The sequence below is a fragment of the Bidens hawaiensis genome, unplaced genomic scaffold (genome assembly GCF_021521415.1).
Source record: "Bidens hawaiensis isolate Kalapana, Puna unplaced genomic scaffold, B.hawaiensis_p1.1 tig00033626_1, whole genome shotgun sequence".
NCBI classification, from domain to species: domain Eukaryota; kingdom Viridiplantae; phylum Streptophyta; class Magnoliopsida; order Asterales; family Asteraceae; genus Bidens; species Bidens hawaiensis.
Window position 1 is genome coordinate 65692 of NW_027495785.1, and position 17786 is coordinate 83477.

The 17786-nt window shown below is 35.4% G+C and overlaps 1 protein-coding gene and 1 non-coding gene across 2 annotated transcripts; both read right to left on the reverse strand.

Annotated features, from left to right (window-relative positions):
• Positions 1-1397: 1397 nt before the first annotated feature.
• TRNAC-GCA (transfer RNA cysteine (anticodon GCA)) lies at positions 1398-1469 on the reverse strand. Its single transcript has one exon. It is a non-coding gene; the product is annotated as a tRNA-Cys (tRNA).
• Positions 1470-4870: 3401 nt separating this feature from the next.
• LOC143585191 (uncharacterized) lies at positions 4871-15929 on the reverse strand. Its single transcript, XM_077067036.1, has 18 exons — positions 15182-15929; positions 13370-13449; positions 12765-12815; positions 12044-12556; positions 11463-11720; positions 11291-11356; positions 10740-10916; positions 10572-10623; positions 10236-10496; positions 10034-10144; positions 9647-9829; positions 9272-9547; positions 7990-8601; positions 6623-7125; positions 5907-5967; positions 5753-5821; positions 5304-5657; positions 4871-5222 (listed from the first exon to the last, which is right to left on the reverse strand). Exons 1-17 carry the CDS (start codon positions 15389-15391, stop codon positions 5574-5576), a joined length of 3567 nt encoding a protein of 1188 aa, XP_076923151.1. The 5' UTR covers positions 15392-15929; the 3' UTR covers positions 4871-5222; positions 5304-5573.
• Positions 15930-17786: the final 1857 nt, after the last annotated feature.

Here is a 17786-nt window from a genome sequence, read left to right on the forward strand (position 1 = left end):
TTTCATTATTATATTGGTCATGTAATCTCTCTATGCAAATAAAAAAAATTCATATGAATTATTCTATGTATAGGAAATATAATTCATCAATAATGTTTCACTCTTATTATTCTTTCGTGATATCAAACTCTTAGAACTTCTTGCTTAATTTCTTCTCTTCTATCTCTTGCTTTGCACCTCCCTCCGACATGTTTCCACTTAATATATTGGTCGGTCATCAGCCTCTTCACCACTTCTCGTCCCCTTGTGTGACGCTCAAACATCTTGCTGTCTTTTCTTCTATCTCTTGCTTTGCACCTCCCTCCGACACGTTTCCACTTAATATTGGTTGGTCGTCAGCCTCTCACCACTCATCGTCCCCTTGTGTGACACTCCATCTTTTCTTGTCACGAGCATCGTATAAATATATAGATTAAGAAAATATATGCATATAATAATTTGTTTTAGGAAAAAAACTCTAATATAGTGTAGTCTAGAAAAGGGGTTTATAAGGGGCCAGTAATAATATATGATGTATATGAATAGTGAATAACTATTTATAGAGACTCTTTTAAAGAAAACTAGAAACTTGTCTATCAAGGCATCGACATTCTTCATGTCACATGCAAATATGATTATATGATATTATATCTTGTGTACAAAGACACTTTCGTACCCAACCATTGCGTGGGCAAAGAGCCGTGTCATGCTGGTTTTTTTTTATTCATTGTTGTTCCCAGCACGTCAAGATCCATTAATAGCCAAAATTGATAAATTATGATCTCTAAGGTAGCTTTAAACATAATATTGAGTTGGTTTTAATGTTTTGTAGATTGTATTCAAAGTGTGGGTGTGTTGATTTATCAGAGGCAGTTTTAATCAAACTAAAGACAAATAAAGATTGTTGGAAATATTTAACATACTCTACACTATATTATAATTTCACTTTGTAATAAAATTAGTTTATACTTAAATGGCATTGATACTTTGATAGTATTAAACTAACCAATAGAGTTACCGATTTGTTGGGAGATATCAAATGCATTGTAACATGAAGTTATAAGAGTTAGAATTAGTTAATCGAGCTTGTTAATATCATGTAATTTTAACGAGTAAACATATGCACGATCTGGCCGATGCAAGAAGCTTGAGGTTGAAGAAGATGATTTGAGCTAAGAACCGGTATATAACTGCAAGCATGCTGTAAAAATCATGTGATCAGTCTATTATTACATAATTTGGATTTATTTAAAAGATTACAATACTAATTTGTAAACAAAATACACATATTCGTGTTAACTAAAATTTTCTAATCTTACGTCAAGTAGAATGACACTTTGTTACAAAAGAAATGTATTAAATTTTAAAAATGGTAGAAAACGGTTGAAAAATTGAAATTATCAAAATTAAGAATAAAAAGGGCCCAACCGGGTTCGAACCGGTGACCTCTTGATCTGCAGTCAAATGCTCTACCACTGAGCTATGGACCCATATCTGATCAACTTTGTAAATTAGCTTCTGATATTTGATCAAAAAGTCACCATCTCAAGTTCTCAACTTAAATTTTAGGTTTGTTATTTTAATTGCAAGTTTTCTCGATTTTACAGTTATGTTTTTATAACTGCATAATTTTAATAACTCATTTTCTTATATAATATACATCACTTGAGTTTTTAAACCCTTAATGTAATTAATTTGATTAAAGAAATGTATTACTACAACGATAATCCAAGTATTAACATTTATTCATTGTCCTAGGTGGTTGTAGTTTTCTCAATGGGGAAGCACTCTTGAGCTCAATGATTCATGGATTCCTACTCGTAGGACGGTAGGAGAGAGCGATAAATGTCATAATCAAAAGACGCCCATTGTGAATATGTGAGAGGTAGGACGAGAAACAGAGCCAGAGAGGGTATCCTTTAAACGGGGTTTAAGTGATGAGATGATTGTTATTATCTTTTCTTATGTCCTTGTGTATAAAGATCAGTGAGAAAAAGGGGCATTAGTTTGGACTTCACTCGCTGATGCCAATGACTATGTCGAGATCACAATGATTACCAACTGCCAACACTATGTCGAGAGATCACAGTGATCTCTCAATGATTACCGACTGCCAACAACTATGCCGAGAGATCATGATACAACCCAACAAATGTCTGGGCTTAATGTCAGGCCCAAAAGGAACCTCAAAAAGCCAGCCAAGCTCAAGGATTAGGCCACTGTTTGAAAATATTTAAATGTTGATGTTTCAGTTGTGGAATTAGTCCATGACTACGTTTGAATTAGTTTTGCATTTTTATAGGTTTAGTGGTGCATGCATATCTGCATAATAAGGAACGTGGAGGTCATGTCTCTCGTTCTCTGCATATTTATTTCAGTTCTTGCATAATGAAAATCATCAGAAAATTGTCCCAAATCTCTAGCTTTCTCTAATCTTTCTTCTTGGAGCCTGACCCCCTCTAAGGGTTGTTCTTAATTCATACCAATTTGGTGCTTTCATCGATTCGATTCCTATGCCTCCCCGCAAAGATTCCATCCCCGCGGATGATGCCTTCCAAGCTCTCTGCGACAAACTTGACCAATCCAATGCCCGCTCCGATGCCCAGATTCAATCCCTCCAAACCGCACTCCAACAACAAATTGAGCTTTCTAACAAATTGTTATCTTCTCTTGCTCTAGACAAAGAGAAAGAGATTACCAAAAACCTTTCATTCGGATCCTTCAGCCCCAACGACCTGAACCATCCCCGTCAACCAAAAATTGTCATTCCTTTCTTCGATGGATCCAATCCTTTTGACTGGATCTTTCAAGCCAACAACTTTTTCAAGTACTACAAAATCCCCGAACCCGAGCGCGTCCATTTGGCACAATTTTATTTTACCGGGGAAGCCTTAAGCTGGTACAAATATCTTGATACCAACGAGCTCCTCGGCACCTGGCCTGAATTCTCTCATGAACTTGAATTACGTTTTGGACCTTCCACCTATGCTAACCATCAAGCTGCTCTTTTCAAGTTAAAACAAACCACCACTGTCACCGCCTACCAAACCGAATTTGAACGGCTTTGCAACCGAAAGATGCTTTACTCAACTGTTATATTTCAATCTGAACTTGCTCCTCCACAAACCGACCACTTTGCGCCAGGCGTATGGCCTCTCCAAACTGATTGAAGATAAACTCAATTTAACCAAACACCCGTCTCTTCCACACCAGCCAGCCACTACCTCCACCTCTGTTAACACTAAAACTAGCCCAGCACCACTCTTACCCACCCCGAAATCAAACCTCCCATTCAACAACGCCGCAGCGAAGGGCTGTGTTTTCGGTGCCCCGACAAATGCAATCCCCCTCAGTTTCTCATGGTGGTAGATTACGAAGATGACACCTCTGATTTACCTAAACAAACCGAAGCCATACCCAAGCTCTTTGGGTTACTGGCTATGTGCAAAATCAACCGGTTCAAGTGCTAATTGACTCTGGAAGCACGCATAATATTATTCAGCCACGTGTGGTCTCTCACCTCAAACTAGAAAATCAAACCATTTTCTGTCATGGTTGGAAGTGGAGATCATCTTCTCTGTGAAGGGGTATGTCCAGAGGTGCAGTTGGCTCTCCAAGGTACTACTTTTAATGTTCCTGTTTTCATCCTTCCACTGATGTAATCCTAGGGCTTGCTTGGTTATGCACTTTGGTCCCTATTCTAGCAGATTTTGCAATTCCCCAATTAACATTCACCAGTCCATAACTATTAAAGGGGAACCCAATATCCCCATCCACTTTAACTTCCCTACTCCATAAGCAGAGTATTGCCTCCCTGCACAATTTGAAGCTCATTCAACACCACCTATCTCTGAAGAGGTAGGTCCCAGCAAAGCCACGTTGGACCCGCAAGACTCACCTTGAAGAGGGACGTCTGCGCAAAGACCAACTGGATCCGCAGGACCCACCATGCTCAGAGAGATGAAGACCTTACACGCAGTAAGCCAGCTGTTCCCGCAGGAAAGCCTCCCTTGGTAAAGTACCCTGCCTGTTCCCGCAACTGCAGATACAAGCCAAGAAGGAGGGCTACCCGCACTAACAGTAAGGCTACACGCATAAGGCACTAACTCTTACTTCAGTAATGTCACCTGAAGAAGGAATGAGCAGGGCGGGAATATTCCCGCCCAAAAGAGCCAGTCCGTACGCTTCTAGAAGATCTTTTGCACTATACCTACCAAGGTATGGACAAATAGACAAGATCTGGCAAAAGCAACCCATGAACCAATCACATGGTGACAGCTCACCGACAATAGTACGAGGAGCAGCACGCTCCAGTACAAAATGTCACTATCAGCCGCTGCCTACCCACCAACTCCCATCGTGGCACGAACATAGCCCGTAGTTGGTGGAAAAGGAATATTATACAGCTGGCCGTACCTGCTTGGAAACCTACCTTCGGCTATAAATACTCCAACACCTTGGAACGGTATCGTCATCTTATCTTCTCTAACTATTTCTCTCTATATACACTTATATTCAGAGCAATCTAGTCCGATTCTCACGCCGAAGGGTGGTCAGACTAGAAAATTGTTCTTAATCTTTCTATAATCTTTCTTCTTGGAGCCTGACCCCTAAGGGTTGTTCTTAATTCATACCAGATCACAATGATTACCAACGGAGACAATTGCTGGATCATCATGGCTACATCACAGACGGATTAATGACAACTTTTAAGACTTTTAACACAATTTGAAAAGTTTCATGGTAGAAGATGTCAAAATCGTCCACATAAAATATCAGCTGATGACATGGATGCCGACTTGGAGAGGTCATATTCAAGCAATGCATAGAAACTGAATCACTTATTTAACAAGTCATAATGGTAAAAAATATGCAACTAAACCAAGCACAAATAAAGGACTGTCTGTATATACATTTGATGAGTCAAAACTATGTTACAAAAATGAGGAGGGGAATAAATAACTTCCCAAAACAAAATGAACTGCAAAAAGGCATACATTTACACATCTAAAGTTTCATAAATAACTAGATATGTACCATGCCATTACCAACACACAAAATTTAGTTCCAATGTCTATATTCTGTGACTGCAGCATCCACATATCAATCTTTGCCCTGTGATTATGCTTGAACTAACAACCTCTGAACAAGTCAAACCTAAATACAAAAGGTCAACTCTCAAATCTCGTCTTCTACAGGAATAAACACAAATCCTCCGCTGATCAAACAAAGCACAATTTCAACTGTTTACAAAGAGCAATCCATGTGTTAGCAAGATTCTTTGATGAATATAAAGTAATAAGTATTAAGAGAGAGAAGCTTACCTGAAGAGAATGTCTGTCTTAATACTTGAAATGAATGTGTACAACTGCTTATTTATTTCCACAACAGCACTTTCAAAAGTTTCATCCCAAAAACGCAACAAGAATAAGGATGGAATTCACTCAAATTGGCATGAAGTTCATGTGTTCCCCGCCCCGAGTATCTGACCAAATTAATAAGCATCTTTGACTTTGCTATTTCACCGGTTCACTCAGCTTTGTTTCACTAAAAAAAGACTCTTGAAAGGACAAAAATTAGTGCAAGACTGCAAGTTAATTCCACAATCCTTCACTCGATAACTGAAGGAGGCCACGCATTTGAAGATAAGGATTTTCCAGTAATTTCTCATTGTTACTCTGCACATCACAAAACAAAATGTAATGTGTATTATTTTTACGCAAGCATAATAGTAAATATATAACTTTTAGCTTAGCTCATATAAGGATGCAACCTGCTGAGCTCTGGAAACAAGAGATGAAAGTCCACGCTGGTAATTGTCTGCTTCTTCAGTCATCATCCTCTGTAGAAATTACATTTTGCAGTAACAAGATTGCTAACGATGTTTATTTACTTTATTTATTGATCAAGATAAAAATAAATTTAACCTTTAAAAGAAATGTTGATGAGAAATAAGCCACCCTGGAGTCGGTATCATCTAGTAGCTCCCTGCCAAACACCATAATGCAAATTAATCTGTGCAGAAGAAGACTGCAATCTCGACCCGTTTACTTAAATGGGTTGATTTGGGTTATAGTTTATCCAGCGTGTCAAATGGGTAAAACATAAAAGAAGCCTGATAAATGAGTTGAAAGTTGCCCAAAGTGTGTCTTAAAGCATTAAAAGTTCTAATTTCTAAATCATTTTATGTAAATAAAATAATGATTTAATTCATAAAGAATCCCTGTGATTTGGATAACTATTTGTGTAATAAACTCATAAGACTATTACAAAAGGACTATTTATGTCATTTAGCAAAACACATAATAAATAAAAGAAAAAAGAGAAAACAAAACCCCAACTAATTGTAACAAAAAAGTAAATGGAAGTTAGCCTTAAAACCCAATACTGTTACAAAATTAAACCAAAGGAACCCAGACTCGTAACTTTTGGAACTTAATACCCAAGTGTGTAACTTGTAAAATCCACGGGAACCATTTCTGTAATAAACTTTAATATAATAAATACACTATGATATGATTTAAAAAAATGAAGTTTTTGGCTATCTTAGAATTATTTTTAAAAAAATTAGAACTTTTAACAACAAAGTGTCCTCTAAGTCAAAAAAGGTAACTTAAATAAACAAAAATAGCTATCAATTTACCTGAAGAAATCTTCTCCGCCAACTTCTTTGAAAGCAGCAGGATCAGCAGTGCATTTACCAATCAGCAATAAAAGAAGAGTGGATCTAATATCTGATGTGGCGCCAGGTAGATTGCCTCCACCTTTACTACCAACAGAAACACCAAGTGCAATGTTGTCAGTAGCTGCAGCTGCTAGTTGAATCAAAGGCCAGTAAAACAAAATTGCAGGCACACGTGCAACCAATTGCATTGGAACAATAGCTTGTCCTTGAAGAAGTAAAGCTGCCATTGACGCTGTCTCACTGGTAGGATTAGTTGTGTTAGTTCCAAATCCGACCTTAGAAGCTTCCACTGCTGGGTCCCAGCTTAAGTTCTCTTTTACAGGGAGATCTTCCATCACACTTGTCTTTTTATTCCAAACTGAATAATTAAAACTCTTAGAATTGCGTAACATGTCTGTTGATGATGACTTGTTTCCAGGTATAACTTTTAGACATAATTGAGAAAATAATATGTCGCACATCTGTTTAAAACACAAGTATAAAGATACAGTAAGACATAGTAAGAAAAACTAGTCATAGAGGTGGAAATTGAGAATCGTTTGGATGGAGTTGGCTAGTGTTTTATATCCAACAAGCCAAACGGTTCAAAACTTAGCTAATAAGTAAAACAAAACACGTGTGTGGGTCAAAACAGCTAAAAAACAATAACGTTTTAAAATTTCGAAATCTTAAAGTTTCATAAATCATGTTATTAAACAAAAGAAAATTATTATTTTAATAATTATACAGGGGTGTGCATGAAACTGAAATAACCAAGCCCAAGAGAAACAACAGTTTGGTTTTATGTTTTCGTAAGAACCAAACTTTTGGTTCAGTTTCAGTTTTGCATGTGATAAAAACCAAAAAAACCTAACCAAACCAAATTTACGGGTTTTCATTTTTTTTATTTGGTTTTAAGCAATTTATAAAAATTTAATAAATAGTTTTAGCCCAAATGTATAATAATCAATTAATTATTAATTAACAAAAAGATTTAGTCCCAAAATTTCAGGCCCAAATAGTATAACCGAAAAAACCAAACCCAACCAAACAGTTTTCTATAACTCAAAAACTGGATTTTCGGTTTTCTATTCGCTTTGAGTCCAAAACCGACCCATGCACACCCCTATCGTTAATAACCGTATTTACTACATCAATTATTTACAAATTTCAAGGCGAAATCAACAAAAAAGTTTTGGTTAGTCGTTCGAAACTAACTGACCCATTTGAGCTGTCTTAAAAGGAAACATGCCACTAGATAAAACCATCAGATAATAAAAAATGCATATTTTTAACAAAACCATCAGATAATAAAGAAGCATGTCACCATCACCAAAAAAAACTACCTTCAAAATATTCATGCGATCTGTCACGTTTATCTGAGCCACCAAGGATAAAGCACTGCTCATAATGTCTATAACAGCATTTGCCTTATCAAGACGGGTCTTCCCGTGAGTTTCGCTGCTAACCGAATGCTGTAATTCATTCTCGTCTAATAAAAATTTGCAGCGCATGAGAAGTCTCTCGAGAACAAAAAGAAAGCCCCATCGTATAAGATTATTTTTAGATTTGAGAAGCCCGCACATAAGCCAAATGGGAAGCGGAATATCTAACTCGGGAGAATAATCTTTAACCGAAGCTTGTGTAATTCTTTTCTGTAAATTTTTTATGTTCGACCATATGGAATCCCCATCATCATTTATTTCTGCTATAAGCAGATCACCCAACCAAACATACCCGTTTTCTCGAATCGCGGCTCGTTCCGAATGAAGAAGAGAATGCAAAGTGGCCCAAGCAAGTTTCACCTTCAAACCATAACTGTTTCTCAAAACTCCATCTTCAAAGCTCTCTAAATACTTGTAGGATTTTGTTAGTTCTGTCATATGACTAAATTCTTTGTCCAAGTGAGTCAGTGATCTTAAAAGTGCATCAAATTTCTCCATTATCTTCTCCAATAGCTGCAAAAAAGAACATAAACATGCACAATGAATAAAAAAACAAACATTTAAATCAGTAATATACTCTCTGTATTTTCTTATAAAAGTCTCTTTTAACAATTTCTTAGCAATTTCTTCTCATGTTAAAGTTGAACAAAGTTGCGGCCTTTTGACTTATTATACCATGTGATGAAAGAATTAAGAAGAATTAATGTTTTTGAACTGGACATGTGGCAAGAGGAAGCCCGTTTAATGATCATTTTTTCTTTTTTATTTTTTTGATTCAATAAGTTAACAATAACATATAATCTTTCTAAAACAATATAATAAAAATACATGGCGTCGATGACGCAAATCAAAATAAAATAAAAGCCAAAAACATATAATATGGTTTGTATAAATTTAAAATCACAAAAAAGTTATAAACAGATGATTTGTATCGCTATTATAATGTAATTTGCCATATAATGTTTTCATGATTTCATCCAATCATAACTGAGATATTTTCTTTTCAAATTTAACATGTTTAAGGGACTTTTATAATAAAAAACAAAAAGCGTGTTGGTTTTTTATGTGCTAAGAGACTTTTACAAGAAAAAACAGAAAGTCTGTTGGTTGTTTCTGGTATTTGTCCTAATTGTATAATGAACATTGAAAACTAATGAATCACAACAGAAAGCTTTGTGATTACCGTGTTGAGTCTGTCACTATTGGAGTATCGGGGTAATGCAGCCGAGATTGACCTCTTTAAAATATCACCAATGCCTTCTATGCCAAGTTTGACAGAAATATGTAAAGCTTCGGGTGCATCAGCAAGGGTGAGTAAAGAAGCTATTGGTTGAATCTCATCATTGCTATACTCAGAATTTCCACTAGTTATGCAACTCTCATTTATTTCATGCACAACATAGTCGAATAGTACTAGGTATAGATTTCTCCTTCCTTCTCTAGAGTTTGATATCACTAGCTGTATATGCAAAGAAAAACACACCAGCTCTAAATATTTTGTAAAAATAACACTACACAAGATTAAACAACATTACTAAATATATATTACATAAAATACCTCAACGAACACAAACTCAATTCCACCAATCAGATCAACCTGATCCACAAGGAAAGTTGGGGTAGATGTTGTAGAGCCTTCAGGGACTTCATAAAACATGTTTGTTAACATGTTAATTAACTTGCAGTGAACCAACTCGGCCCATGAGTTTCTCCTGCTAATTTGTATAAGCACTTTAATAACCTGCAAATAGTAATAATTTATATCCCCTCAAGTCAAATCATACAATAGCTGTGATTTTTACAAGATGCAAAATTATAAGATTTTATCTACAATTGTTTATGGGACCAAACATTTATAATTCTTCCCAACCTTATGCTCTTGTTATAAAGAATATGCTTTCATTCAAATATAATAATGCAAAATAGTTGGGACAAAATAACTCACTCTTATGTCAAGACCTTTTAATCTGCTTCTCCGAATTTTGCCTCTATCACAAACAAAATACAGTAAACAGCTGAGGGCAGAAGCCCACACAGATTCTTCCTTTTCCTCTCGCTGCAAGTTACGCATCCTCTTAAATAAACACTCAGTATAAAAATATAAAATACTAAAAGAATAGAAGAAAGCAAAAGATATAAAACGTTACCTGCACAAGAAAAAGGAGAACTTCATACAAAATGCACAATATCCATGATTCAAAGTTATTTATTGCTGATAAACTTTGGGCCTTGAGGTAATCTGGCTTTCTTGTACCCTGGATTGACAGTGGTTCTTGAGTGTATTCTTCCTCAATGGTGGAAGCATCATCAGCTAGAATCGGCTCCAACAAATGACCATGAACCCCAAGGTTAAGAATTACATCAAACACGCGAACTTTTGAAGTCAACTGTGAAGAACTAAGCATTTCCTGAAAATTGAAAAAGTAATTAGAAGATGTATCTAATAATAAAAAATATCAAACAAACATGTAAAGAAGCAGAACCTCAAGCATAGATAGCATAAGAGGAGCAGCAACCCCAGAGTCCAACACATACCTACAAAATAAAAGTTCAATTATTTACTTAGTACAACAACATTAATATTATGTCAGAAGTCACGACATAATTGCTAAAATCATTGGAGTGACTAATATTTTAAATTGGGGGCATACATGTCAATTACAAGTTTGATTAGAACGCTCACAGCCACATCCATTGACGGCTTCCCACTGCTGCTACTTAGTTTAGATGAGACTGTCATCACATTAGGAATTGGAGGTTTTTCTGAGCATACCGCAGCTATAACTTCTCCCACCTCAACAGGATTTAGTTTCAAGGGTTGTTGTTCACTGAAAAAACAAACACACTGAGAGTAAGAGCTAGAAATTTAAAACAGCATTCACAAAATGTCATATTAGCGTATAAAAACATAAAAGTGCCACATCAGAAGCCAATGGTTCAGACTTCCTTTTTGGTCAGCCAGTGTCAAAAGTTATTACCAGAAAACTTGATTTCAAAGTTTAGGAAACACTACAGATAGACCGTGTTTTTGCATTAAAAATATACTTTAGGTTCATTTCCTTTCTAGCTAACTTTTGATTTAACTTGTTTGACCTGCTAGTCACAAGTCAATGGGTCAACGGTCAACCTGTTCACCTCTAATGTTACAAACAGAGATACTGAAAAATAAATTTACAGAAAAAGGTCTATCATGCAGTTATACCTGTAATGTCGATATTGAAAAAGTGGTCGAGAACGAGGACGAAAGGTTGTCATGGGAGAATCTTCCCTGAAAACAAGTGTAAATGTAAAACTAATTCCAAAAACAAATTCACAACATCGATGATGATAAAGCATTATAGAACAGTACAATCAAGTTTAACATACAAACATACCAAATCTGATGAGGGTCTGTCTTGGAGCGTTTGGAAGCAGTTATTGCTCTCAAGTGAGCACGAGCAGAGGCAGAATTGGTTACAGTAGTGAGTAAGGAAGGCTGTAACAGTTGATCAAGGTAAGGCATATCAATGCTACCAAAATTTTTCCAAAATTCACCTTTTGTTTTAGCTTCCATATCCCCTAAAAGAAGGGCCGCGGCACCTACTTCAAGGAAATTATGCTTACTCATATCTTTGTGACTCAAAGGACGATCACTGCACATTTGGATTTCCAAGGATTACAAAAAGCCATAACAGATGGAAGACCATTTAAATTTATTAGAGGTGCCTATTCTAACTCATTTACTTTAAAATGAGTCCACTTAGGTTATTCTATATGTAACAGGTCCAAATGGGGCAAGTAAAAAAGTTTATTGTAAACAAAATGGATCAAACGAGTTAAAAGTCACCCAACTTGTATTAGTTACTTATAAATCAATTACCCCGTTACCTAACTCCCCAGACCCACAATTTTGCCAACTGAAAACACTAAAAAAGCAAAATAAAAATTGCATGCAATAGCAGAAAGATGGGAATACCTATCGTATGAAAGTAAAGATGATTGTGGGTCCCCATGCCATCTCCATTTAAACACATCACTGGCGATGAATTCATCGCCCTCGGCTCCATTAACATCTTCAGCAATTGGTGAATCCAAAACAGATACAGCAGAACCTTCTTTAATCTCAGAAGCTTCTTTACTGATTCCAGGACTAATTTGGGAATTAAAAGATTTGCTCATTAGGGAAGACAACGATGGAAGTGATTGTCTTGAAGCAGAAGTAGCTCCAGCAAAAGCTGCAGGTTGGAATGACCTCCTTGGAACATGTTGAGCCACTAAAGAACGAATATAGTTTAAGGATTTCACTAGTCCTCCTGAAGCAAAACTTGCAACAGGCAAAGGTGATCCGTTTAAAGTAGTTAATGAACCACCAGTTTGTGGGGTCAAAGATCGAAATGTTAGTCTTCTGCTTGGGCTAACGTCACACTCCATAATTATATTTAAACAAAACCGATCAATTTCTAGCAGGGTCTCTTCACTTGGTTTATATCTGTAACATATAGAAGATATTACATCAGTTTTCTTAATGATGCCTTGCACATACAACTAAAATAATATTATATACAATTATAGCCCATGTGGATGTTTTCATCCCAAAAACATCAATAAGATACAGAAAACCAAACTGATCTGATCTCCTTTGAAGAATACAATCATTCTTAATATAACAGATACAAGCTGCCAGAAGAAACACTAACCGCAGAAGATAACGTTTCAGAAGCGCCACACACCTTGCAACCACCGCGGGGCTGTTAAAATATATAAATATGTATCAGAAAACAAAATGACTGTATAAGTTCCTCTCGGCATGCTTTTAACAAATGCAAGATTTATTGTTTACATCGCATCTGGGTGAACAATGACTATGATTATAAAGACTAGTTCATCTTTCTTATTGCTTATGATACGATAAAGCTAACAATAATAACTGCTTCAGGCCGAGTATAAGACAAATCAAGCCAGAATAAAAATCTTACTCACATTAATAAGACAATAGCATATGCTTATTGACGTATTTAGCAGTCTTCGAAAATAAAAAACCATATGAATTGTGGTTATAACGTATAACTATCATAAACTTATTGATCACGACTCACAGGCCCCCCATTGTTCTTAACATAATGAAGGTTAAGCCCTTGATAACTTATTATAAACTATTGTACCCTGTACATTATCATTGTATTAGAGGTAAGACTTTAGAAGCCAAAGGGTTGATAGCAATTCATGCTAAGCTGCCAGTATAGTAATAATAATATATAAAATATGTATATCCAAGGATTATTGGAAGAATGAGAGAATGTACCTTCGCTCTCTCTCCGCAAGTGTGTGCTCTATTATTACACCATAGGCCAGGTCAGTAGTTGCATGCGATGCTAAATAATCCTGCCAAGAAGAAAGTAAATTGGATCACTTGTCAGAATAGGTGTTCATAATGTTAATAGATAAATTACTCTTTATATGGGCCAGGAAACCAGCTAACGTTATAGTCATAACCCTGGTAAGTGTTCAGTATCGTTTCTTACAAGCAGAAGTAACGTTATGAATAGTTTTCACTTTCCAACAACTGCCAACTGACAGTTGTGAAACTTCCATAACTGAACTGAATCAAGCAAACTTAAATTTTCACTTCTACAATTCATCACATTTCATCATCATGTGACAAAATTAAGTTACGAGTACTGAACTTAACCAACAGATACATGATATAAGCGAACCTATTAGAGTATTAGTCAATCTAAATCAAGAGAACTAGAATCTTCACTTCTACAGTTCTAAAGATTCAGGATTCTAATCTAGATAAAACAAAGAAACAGAAGTCTTGCATTTAATTAGGTCTAAAGTTTAAATCTTACACCATACCACCATGCCTTTCCTCCATATATAAATTTGGTTACAAATGTAGATCAACTGTCTTTAGGATCTCAACTAAGGATATAAGATTCATGTAACAACAGGAACTCTAATATATTATCAATGCAGCCAAAAAAAAACAAGGTTAGTGCACACATAATCAAACTCTAGAAAGAAGATTACAACACTGGTAAGGAACTACATCAGATAATCAAGGTTAGTGTGTCTAATGATCTGATACAAAATCTCAGTCTACTCAACGTCACATAAGCACATAACCAAAAAGACTAATTACATACATTTATAATCAAACCAGCAAGTAAACTTCTCTTACCTTTAAACCCTAACATTATCCCCAATCAAACAAAATCATCCCAATTCCATAACTAAACCACCTAATTTCCACAATTAAGCAACGTATGCGTAACATAACAACTACAATTTGATATACCTGACCATAAAAACTAGGGGTGTGCAAGAAACCGAAAAAACCAATCCGGAAACAAAAAATTTAAACCGAAAAAACCGAACCAAAACAAAAACCGACGGTTTGGTTTTATGCTTTTGTAAAATCCGAACTAAAGGTTCGGTTTCGGTTTTGCATATCATAAATACCGAAAAAACCAAACCGAATTCCTGAATTTTTGTTATTTTATATTTTATATTAAGTAATTTATAAGAATTTAATAAACATGTGACTCAAATATTTTTGGTAAAATGTTTAATAGTCTATTATTTTACAATTAACAAAATTATTTATACCTAAATTAATTATTTTTTGAAAACTTTCTTTTGACCTAGAATTTTCAAGATCAAATGGTAAAAACCGAAAACTCGAAACCGAACGGTTTCAAATACGCCAAACACCGAAGTTTTGATTTTCTGTTCGGTTTAACCAAAAACCGCACCGAACCGCACCACGCACACCCCTAAATTAAAACCTAACTCAAGTTCCAATCCCTACTTACACACAATAGTACACAACAATGCGCGATAATACACTATCTAAACCAACCGATTTCCACAATTAAGTGTCGTACGTGCAATATAACAACTACAATTTACTCCACCTACTCAAACAACAAAAATCCCCAAACCCAACTGAACTTGCAATCCCTATCTATGTACAAATTGATATACAAATCCTGTATAATAATCAAATCAACACCAAATCACACAGAGTCAATATCTAACCCTAGATTCAACAAGTTAAAAATCCACGAGATCTGGATACACAAATCATCAATTAACGTGACGTAATTACCCTTAGAGTCCTGGAAGCTTCGGAGGATGAGCTGGCGTGTACGGAAAGAAGAGACGAAGATAAACAATCGGCGATTGCACGGCGGAGTGGCTCCGGCGGTTTTTTGGAGAAGGAGGATCTCATGGCGCGTGAGACACCACCGACGCCACCGAGTTGGAGTCTGGAGCTGGTGGCAGGGCTCCGTGGCCCACTGTTGAAGCTCGTCGACATCGCGTTTGTGTGTCTGTGTGTGTGTATGTAGATGTATAGATATAGCGTCAGTGTGTGTGTATATATGTGTGTGTGAATGTATCTAACTATGTGAAGAAGAAAAAACAGTTGTTTCTCACTTGCATTTTTCTTTTTCTTTCGCCAATCGAAAACTTTCTTTCTTTCTTATTATTTTGTCTATGATTAAGAGAGAGCTTATAATGTGAGTTGTTGTTGACACGTGGATTATTACTTATTAATTAACTAGTAACTACATTACTACTTGTAAAAAGATGATCGTAAAATGTTTGTGGCAATGGTGTGGTTTGATTCAAGAGTTATGTTGGTTTGGACTTTGGACACTAGTTTCGGTTGGTTTCGTATAGCACATGCAGTCGAGTTAGTTTTAACAGTTAATTGTTGAGGATTGTGGTTGTTAAAATCTGATTGTGACAGGATTATGAGATTTTGGTTGTTGGTTACTGATAAACAATAATGACTTTTCATAAACATCCGTATTTGTAGGAGTTTTGTCAATTGGTAACACACGTGATAGTTAATGCGAGCGATATTGACTACACGTTTTTCATAAACATCCGTATATGTAGGAGTATTGTCAATTGGTAACCACACGTGATAGTTAATGCGAGCGATATTGACTACACGTGTTAGTGGTCGTAAACAATAATGATCATCAGCAATGATAACGTACCTCTCATTTAAGATTTTCATCATTACTGTAACCGCCCAACTGCTGACATGTAAGGCGCCAAATGTTATACTACTTTGTGAAGAATTTTAACGTTTAAATCTGGCATTGGTGATATCTCCTTACTTGTTAAAGGAAAATATTTGGTATGTTTAATACACGACATAAGAACAAATGTTTTCAAATAAAATAGAACAAATGTTTTCAAATAAAATAGATTATAGTTCTTGCAGAACCTTCTGAAATACTTTAATATGATAATGAATTTATACACAAATACTTTAATATGATAATGAATTTATACACGATTCAAAGGCTATCCATGATTATTGGAAAATACGGTAACTACAAACTTGTCACCACCCATGCAAATTTGATAAGGTATATAACTTGATATATCATTTTATATTAGTGAGCTACTCACTACAAGCCCAAAAGCATGTTGTTATATCAGTGGTGGATTCAGCAAATTTTGTCGGTGGGTGCAAAAAACGGTCAACATAGAACGGGTCAAGTCAAAGTAAAACGGGCCAAACCAAAATAGGTCAAGTCAAATGAAATTACATTAAATAAACCACGTATATAAATGTAAGTAATACATTTCCCCAAAATACATATTACAGTTGATAAAAACCTTTGCATAATTGTTACGACACAAAGCGCTCTTTTATACAAATAAAAAAATTAAAAGTTAAATAGTGTAGAATTATAAACAATAAATGATACTGTGAATACTATCATATTTTGGTCTGATTTTTATATTAGTCCGATTAAACTAACAAAATATATCACTATATTAATAACTAATTGATGCAGTGGTTAGAAAATTAAATAATCTAAGTTTAATTGTTATTTTGTGAAAGAAAAACTACACTTGCGTTTGAAAAGAAAGTTGAGTTTGGGCACTAAAAAAACACGGATGAGGCATTTGGGGTCTTTGAACCTAATATAATAGAAGTTTATATAAGAAAATACGATTTTGGTGGGTGCATATGCTCCCCTGGCTCAATATTGAATTCGCCCATGTTATATTATTTAATTTTGAAGAAACGTTTAGTACTTGTTTAATAATAACATAGTTGAAGAATTTATTTTATATATTAAGTATGAAGAATCCCAATTAAACCTTTATATACTCCAAACTGGTATAAAATACCAAATATACCCGTACATGTACCCAATTATACCCGTACAAATATTTAACAAAAATGAATACCAATACCCATACCGAATAGGCTAAATCGGTACGGGTATAGATACGTGTACGGGTACGGATACGAGTACGGGTATTTGGAACAAAATGTTTATCCCTAGTAGTGGTGTTGTGACCCCATCATATCGCCACATCATCTTCTTTTTTTATTTTTATATAATTAAATTAAACAAATAAAAACTCATAAAATTAAATAAATACATTGAAATTAGAAAAGAAATACCGAAAAAAAACACATAACAAAAAAAACCATAAAACTAAAAACTACTTTCATAGGTTGTAAACTTCGCGTATTTTTTGTAATCGTCGTTATTTCAATAACGCGGCCTCTTCCATAAGCCCATTTGAGATAAAGTAATCATGGTCTCGTTCCATTCGCGGCAATTCATATACACCGCAAACCGATAGTTGGCGTCAGTGCTAGCACGGAGGGTAACGAAACGTTCCGCGTTTTGGGTTTCAAAACGACCGAACATATCGTTTAGTCGGTCCAA